This window comes from Zingiber officinale, chromosome 11B, assembly GCF_018446385.1.
Source record: "Zingiber officinale cultivar Zhangliang chromosome 11B, Zo_v1.1, whole genome shotgun sequence".
In the NCBI taxonomy this organism is placed as follows: domain Eukaryota; kingdom Viridiplantae; phylum Streptophyta; class Magnoliopsida; order Zingiberales; family Zingiberaceae; genus Zingiber; species Zingiber officinale.
In genome coordinates, this window is record NC_056007.1 from 3,362,801 (window position 1) to 3,371,085 (window position 8,285).

The window sequence follows — 8,285 nt, forward strand, 5'->3', positions numbered from 1 at the left end:
CGTCCTATTTAAAATCTTTGCTCCAGTTTTTTTTCTGATCGATTGAGAGCATTAATTCATCGATTTGATGAGTTTGCTGCATATATTCCTTGAGGGACACGTTCGCGACAAGGCATCTATGCTCGAATGAATGAGGTTTGCCTCGGATGAACGAGGAATCAGGATTTTTTTGGGGATTTTTACGAGCACGTGCAGATCACGTGCCAAGCCGATTCCGTCTCATATTCACGGACCAGTTAATGGTAGGGATATAAGTGAGAACGAAAATAATTTATAAGGGACATAAATAGGAATGAAAATATTTTAAGAACATAAGTGGAAAAACTCAGAAACAATAGGGACGTAATAATATATTTCCCCCTGTCCTAATTATAATTTTTATTTCACCCCTTCCCTTATTTTTGTCTAATAGCAGATGTTTAATTTCATCCACATTTATCGAAATGAAATATATATGAAAAGTTTAGGGTTTTTATTTTTATTTTTTTTAAGATATTGAAGGTGGAGGGATAATTTGCATAAATTCTGGGGGGCAATGTCAAATTTCCTCCGATCATTAAGCCGCATAGGGCACGGACAAGGTCACGCACTCCGACTGATCTCTATTGCCCTATTTCTCCGCTCCCAAATCGCCGGTTTCTCCCTGCCGAGGCTCCCACAGGTTCATTCCTCTACTGCCCGTTGCAACGATCGATTTCCTTTAGTTGGCGTGGTTATCGTTGGCCTATTGGGTGCCTAGATCTTCCAATTTACGGTCTTTTTAGATCTTTTTTTTTCGTTTTTGTTTTTTGAATCTAAAGATCAAGTTTTACCTTTTGGTATGGACTTAAATGGTTTCGGATCGATATTTCGAGATTCATGCTGGACTTTTTTCTTCTTTTGGGATGGTTTAGGTTTTGGAAATTTGCTTACCGTAGTAGACGACTCTTTGTTTGGGCTTGTTGAATTCTACTCTCAGGCAAGGTTGGAGCCCGGCTCCGGGCTTTTGATTCTCATTTGGTGGCTCGATCTATTGCTGTCAAGCTTCGTAGGAAACACGTTATCTCACAAAAGCGATTTTTTTTGTTCAAATTGATATTTTTTTATTTGTAGCTATCCTCAAAATGTTACCTTGTTTTTGTTGTTTGAGTATTCCAGTTAGTACTCCCCATTAGATTTGTTTGTTCAGGGAATTAAGTTGTTAATTGAAAGATTTTCGTTGGAAATTTATTTGGAATAACAACTTTGAAATCAGTAAACCTGAACTCAGATTATAAATGTTTGCTTTCTGGATTGTGTGCTACTGAATCTTCTATTGCTTTGTTAATTGAGTGAAATTGCGTTTGTGAAAGGTGTTTTTTGATCCTCACATTGTATCTCTCGCGTTTGTTAGCTTTCTATTTACATTTATTTCAGAACTTTCCGTGAACCACTCAATGGCTGCTGGAACTGGAAGAGGCATCAGCCAGCTCTTGAGAAAGGGCCTTCAGTTCCACTCAACAGTAAATATTCATTCCTTTCTCTATTTTTACAGCATTTATCCCTCACTTTGTTAAATGCATATCCTAGTTTACTAGGTCATTTCTCTTGAACAGCCATATCAAGATTTACTTGCCTCAATGCATATATACCATATCTAAGTGTGTTAGATTCTTGTAAAGTCACTATTCCTTTTTCTTTCTTTTGTGCCGAAACATGATTTTAGGATAATAATATTCTTCAAAACAAGTTCTGCTTATTCTCTCTCATCCTCTCTTCTTGTTTTTCTGCTTATGTCTAGTTTGACCGGATAATATGAGTAGTTAATTGTTTCATCTAGTCGGTCAGAATGGTATTGCAAACTTTGTATGCAACTTCTATATTTGACTGGAAATTTTGAATAAAGAAGTCTCTTTATTTTATTGATGTTGAAGAGTTTATTTTTAGCAAATTTATGCAAGCAGATAGAAGAAATTTTACAAATATCCTTCAAAAATTTTACAAGCATATGCAACTCTACCTAATATTTGCCAATTCTCCAGACACTATCTATTTTTAGAATTTGCATAGGAGTTTTTTTTTTCTTTAAAAAATGTCAATTTAACAAGTACGAAGAATAATGCACTCACTTCAGACATAGAAACTAATTTATCACTATTCATCTAGGTTCAAAATGAAATATTACACCACTTAAAGGGTAGACTTGATAAAAATGAAATTTTAGATAAATTTTGAAAACATAGTGCTCATGGTAAGTTGTATGCGCTAACATGTAAGTTCCCATAACCAACACAACTCTCCTATATTGTCCTCATACAGGTGCAGAACTATCACTCTCGGTTTAATTTGTAAAAAACAGGGACTTTTTCACTATCTTCATTTCCTTATTTTGTTAACCTCCAAAGAGATAAATGTATACTATGCCATTCTTGTGAAAAAGGAAATTTATGTTTGTGGAGGTATTATTTCTCGTGTTTTATGTGAGATAGAATGTCTGATACTGCTTGATGGGTTAGGTAAGTGTTTTGTTCCTTAGTTGAGTACATTTAGGATTGCTTACAAAACTATGACTATGTCTGCAGATTCCTGCTTTGGTGTCATCACACAAGCAGGAAGAGATTGTGGGCTCAGCTGGCATGAAATCACTGAAAGCTTTTGCATTACTTGGAGTTGGGATTACTGGAGCTTTAAGCTTTGCATCCTTGGCATCTGCCGATGAAGCTGAGCATGGTTTATCAGCACCAAATTATCCATGGCCTCATAAGGGCATCCTGAGTTCATATGATCATGCATCGTAAGTAAAAGAGTGTTGGTGTTTTTTTTGTTTGTATCCTAAAAATTGAAACTATACTGTGTTAGGAAACAAATATTTTTGGTTCCGTCTATAAGATAAGGTCGTTATTATATCTCATACTTGGACGATGGCTATTGGATAAATGAGACAATTGCAATTGGTTTGTCTTTCCCTGCCTTACCTGACTATATTTTCAATTTTTTAGATGTTTTACAGCTTCTGAATTATTATGTCCATGCTTATGATTTTGTAAGTTGGTCACTTGTGCATGATATTGTTAATAAGTATTTATGATCTTTTTTAATGATATGTATGCTCACTCAGTTTAAGACTGGTTTAACAAATTATGGCACAACACGATATGCACAGGATTCGGCGGGGTCACCAAGTTTATCAACAAGTCTGTGCTTCTTGCCATTCTATGTCTCTGGTGTCATATCGAGATCTTGTTGGTGTGGCGTACACAGAAGAGGAGACCAAAGCAATGGCTGCCGAAATTGAGGTTGTTGATGGCCCCAATGATGAAGGGGAAATGTTCACTCGTCCTGGCAAATTAAGCGATCGGTTTCCTCAGCCATACTCAAATGAACAAGCGGCAAGGTTTGCAAATGGAGGGGCATATCCTCCAGATTTGAGTCTGATTACAAAGGTACTACCTCCCCTCGACTATCTTGGTTACTCATCGCTCATGTTTTCTTTGACAAACTTGATTTTCTGTCCTTTTTCCTAGGCACGACACAATGGACAGAACTATGCATTCGCTCTTCTCACTGGTTATCGCGATCCTCCTGCTGGTGTTTCGGTAGTACACTGGTTTCTCAATGATAGTATTGCTTATAATTTCGCTTTTTTTAATTGGTTGCATAATGTTTGTTATTGATGTGATTACATAGATTCGCGAGGGGCTCCACTACAATCCTTATTTCCCTGGCGGTGCTATAGCCATGCCGAAAATGCTCATCGACGGTGCTGTCGAGTATGAGGATGGTACTCCTGCAACTGAATCTCAGGTAATTGAACACAAGATGTGTTCATATTCATATACTGTGTTGGATTAGATACTAATTTCTCAAATGCCACTATCGCTCCAGATGGGTAAGGATGTCGTAACATTCTTATCTTGGGCGGCCGAACCTGAGATGGAGGAGAGGAAACTGGTAATCTCCAGCCCCCTTTGCATTTATATTTCTTCCTATGCATTTTCATCTACGCATTAGCTTTTGTCACCAAAGTTATCGTCGGGCTTTGGCAGATGGGATTCAAATGGATTTTTGTACTCTCACTTGCACTTCTCCAAGCTGCATACTACCGGCGGTTGAAGTGGTCCGTTTTCAAGTCGCGGAAGTTGGTCGTGGATGCCGTCAACTGATCCTAAATTTCGAATTTCATTTTGCGGGAAACTGGGAATAATGTCAATGGACAATGTACATTACCAGATAGAGCCTAAAGCATTTTTTTCGTTCCTTCTCGATGTGAGAGAAGTATGTTCTTCTCAACTTAATTTTTTGTTCGATTCGTCAAGGTCTGCAATGACTTTAGACAGATGGTATTTTATTTCAAACATCATATTTTTTTTGCGAGAAAGTATCTCTTTGTGATTGAAAAGATGCATCTAAGTATGAGATCTCAACAATTCGGATCTAAAAGCTTGAATATTTGTTGACATTTCAATCAAAAACAATAAGTCTAGAATTGCTATTTTGTTTTGATACAAATAATTTACTTCATAACTAAATCCTATAGATAATAATGACTATCGCAAATGGAAGAAGAAACACCACCGTGGGAAATAACCAAAATGAGGATTAAGTGTAGCCAATATTAACAGAGGATTGATAAAAACAAGACAAATAAAGTCATGTTTAGAGCTCCAAGAAACACAAACAAGCTCTTACCGGGCTATGCATGGACTTTGTTCTCCCTATGAAAATATATTTGAGCAAAGAAGAAGATCATATTATGTGAGGATTCTTCCATGTCAAGCCAATTCGGTATGTAAAGAAGATAGCTCTTCGAATTTGTACCTGAAGAAAAGGAAGAGTCAGGTCATACACCTGAATCTGATTCCACTTAACTCTATCAGATCTGGTAAACTGCGTCGCGATAGTGTTCGAGACCAAGCAATTACTACATTGGAACTTCTTGACCCAAACTGTCATATTAGGAACTTCAGAATTCTCATTTCCAGGAAAACTAGGGGATCTATGTGGAGGCAGGGATGCAACAATATCAGCCTTCAATTCTTTAGGTAGCCGATCGAGCATCGAGTAATATAACTGATTAAGAGACGAGGTATCATATCTGACCTGATCCTGTTCGAAAGTTGAAGAGATGAAAAGTCGGAGATGTGGTGCTCCCATTGATCGCCTGTAGACTCCATTTTGATCTGCAATACAGATGATGCCAGTGTCGAGCTAGGGAAGGGGTCCCCGGCTTTGGCCCTCCGATGCTCAAGTCAGTCACCGACGATGAAGTATAAGGTGGAGTAACAAGAAGACTCTAGCGCAAACAATAAATATCGCATGTATTGCGTACCTCCACCGATGCTTGGACCCCCTTTTATATAGAGCTTCTGTAGCGTGTGTGCACGCTCTCCAAGATGGGCACGCTTCCCCAAATTTTCTCTGAAAAGACTTGTCGATAAAATATTCCTGACACAATACTGTAACAGACCGAGCATATCTCTGAAGTGATAGTGAAAACTTCTGTCGTACGATCTTCTGGTTGTCCATACCCGGTGTCCGCGACATTAACTCCCAAAAGAATATCGCTAGATACCAGAGAGAGTATGTTGCTAGGCCGAGCGGGTTGGCCACTCGGCAGGTCCGCTCGATGTTCCTTGTGTCTCGTCCGCTCAGCCGGAGATCCAATGTTCCAATGTCGAGTCCTGCCGCTTGGCTGAGCGGGGTAGCCGTTCGGCTGAGCGGGGTAGCCGCTCGGCCGAAGTTCCGCTCTGCCAGTGCCGAATCCTGATGCCTGGCCGAGCGGGGTAACCGTTCGGGCGAAGTTCCGCTACGCCAATGCCAAGTCCTATCCGCTCGGACCAGCTTCTGCACGTCGTTTTCTCCTCCGTCTGGCGTCCCTTATTTCATTAAGCGTCGGGTGTTTGGCGCACATCCGAGTCAGAGGTGGGGTTGGATCGGACATCCTTTCCTCCCGGTCGGGGCATCTTCGCCATCCTTTCCTCCCGGTCGGGGCATCTTCGCCTGACCGGCCGATGATAATTGAGCGTTGACCGTCTTGACTTTGACCTCCACCGTGACAACTACCCTCTACGAGGTAGGGTCCTGAGCAGGAGGGTGTAAATCATTTGCCCTTGAATACGATGTTGTGCGTGTCAGAATTTGTTGAAGTCCATTTTCCTTAGCTCCCTAGAAATGGCCATATAACCAAAATGAGAATAAATATAGCCAATATTAACAGAGGATTGATGAAAAGAACACAAACAAAGTCATGTTTAGAGATCCAAGAAACTCTAAACTGTATAAGTATATGATAAAAACCTACTCTTGAACAACCGAAATTTCAAATATTAGGAGTAACAAACAATTCAGATAAAGAGCAGATCCTCTGAATTGTTAGACATTTACCAGAAAAAAAATTATAAATTAACATCTGTCTATAAATCTTGTTGTAAATTCAAACATCAAGGGATCATGAATACCAATAGAAATAGAATTGAAAAATAGTTACAAGTATGTTGTATGTTAGTAGAAGAAAACATTTCATCTGGCGCTGCTGATCGCAAGGTCCATCATATGAGCAATCTAATCAGTATTCTCTTTTGTTTTTCTTGAATAAAAAAAAACGACAATCCGGTGCACGAAGTTCTCGTCATGCGGAGTCTCGGGGAAGGATCCATTGTACACAGTCTTATCCTACTTTTTCTTAAATATCGTCAATTTTTGATGCTGCATATTCAACCTCACGGAACTTTTCGGTTCCATTAAACATAACTTCTCTGTATGTAGAACATTCACCTTCCTCATCGACCATCCGGTGTTTCAATTTTTCATCCTTAAGGAACAACGACCTACTGGTAGATAGGGGTCTAAGCCTCCGATTTGAGATAGTCTTAGAAGTAAAGTAGGAAGACAGCTTTTGTTGCTTGTGAGTCCCATTCTCAAGCTCATTTAACTGGTAAGGAACCCCTAAATAAAAGGGGAAAAAATTAAAGAAATAAGAAATGCATTTCATTTAGCATCAAATAAAATCAATTTTATTGGTGTTTGCAATACTTACGCTAAATATGTCTGAACTAGGGCTGCAAACGAATCGACTCGGCTCCTGAACTTTTCGAGCCGGTTCAAAAAATATTTTATTCGTATTCGAATTTAGCGAATTCGAGCCGAACTCGAACATGTTCGAATTTTTTTTCGAGCCGAACTCGAACATGTTCGAATTTTTTTTTGAGCCGAACTCGAGTCCAAATTATATTGTTCGAGCCGCTTGCGAGCCTTAATATTTATTAATATAAGTTAAATATAATTAAATAAATAAATTTCGAACCTTTCAAACTTATTTTCGAACAATATATAATTCGAATAGTTCGCGAATATGTTTGAATATTTCGAGCCAAACTGGAACCCGAGCCCTAATTCGAACCGAACTCGAATCAAACATTTTGAATTCTTCGAACTTTGAATCGAGCTCGAACTCGAATATACCTATTTCGAGCTGATTCGAGCCTTAAAGAGCCTTGGCGCAACGGTAAAATTATTGTCATGTGACTAAAAGGTCATGGGTTCGAATCCAAAAGTACGGTAAGACTGCGTACAATGGATCCTTCCCCGGGACCTTATATAGCGGGAATTTCATGCACCGAGCTGTCTTTTTTTATTCGGCTCGATTCGATTCGTTTACCCCCCTATTCTAAATTATCATTTATGAGGAACTTCACAAGGTCACGAAGTAAACTAATATTAATCAATTTGCGAAAGATGAAGTGAAAACAACAACGATCCCTCCATCTAGCTCCATGCAAGACTATGTTGCTAGTGATATATAATTCAAAATCAAGCCTGCTTAACAACAACTTACATTTTGGATTGAAAGATCCATTTTCCATATGGCATATGTTTCACCATCATGGTAGATATACAAACAAGGAAGAATCCAGTATGTATTGATTGACATAGTCAAATTTAAATTCTCATCATTTTTACATTCAACACAATCCATCATATCAGTTTCTGCACTTAACTTTCAGATTTATCAAAAGCGCACTTGTTTCCTATTTTACCCTCCCACCAATCACCGTGGTGCGGCATTCAAAGAATAATAATATTATGGTGTTGGATTTTAAAGAACAGTACTACTATGGTGTTGTATTTTAAAGAATAATACCATTGTGATGTTGTATTTTTAAAAAACAGTATCACATTGATGTCGTATTTAAAAATCAACATTAATTTGGTGCTGCATAAACCCTGAAACCAACACCACAACACCATGGTGCTAATGTTTGAAATTTAGCACCACAGTGGTATTGTTCTTTTAAATCGAACACTATTGAATCCAAAACTATAGTGGT

General features: G+C 38.6%; 1 protein-coding gene across 1 annotated transcript; it reads left to right on the forward strand.

Annotated features, from left to right (window-relative positions):
- The first annotated feature begins 543 nt into the window (after positions 1-543).
- LOC122034970 (cytochrome c1-2, heme protein, mitochondrial-like) lies at positions 544-4,359 on the forward strand. Its single transcript, XM_042594322.1, has 8 exons — positions 544-661; positions 1,396-1,481; positions 2,541-2,752; positions 3,122-3,401; positions 3,483-3,554; positions 3,646-3,762; positions 3,844-3,909; positions 4,005-4,359. Exons 2-8 carry the CDS (start codon positions 1,416-1,418, stop codon positions 4,119-4,121), a joined length of 930 nt encoding a protein of 309 aa, XP_042450256.1. The 5' UTR covers positions 544-661; positions 1,396-1,415; the 3' UTR covers positions 4,122-4,359.
- The last annotated feature ends 3,926 nt before the right edge of the window (positions 4,360-8,285 follow it).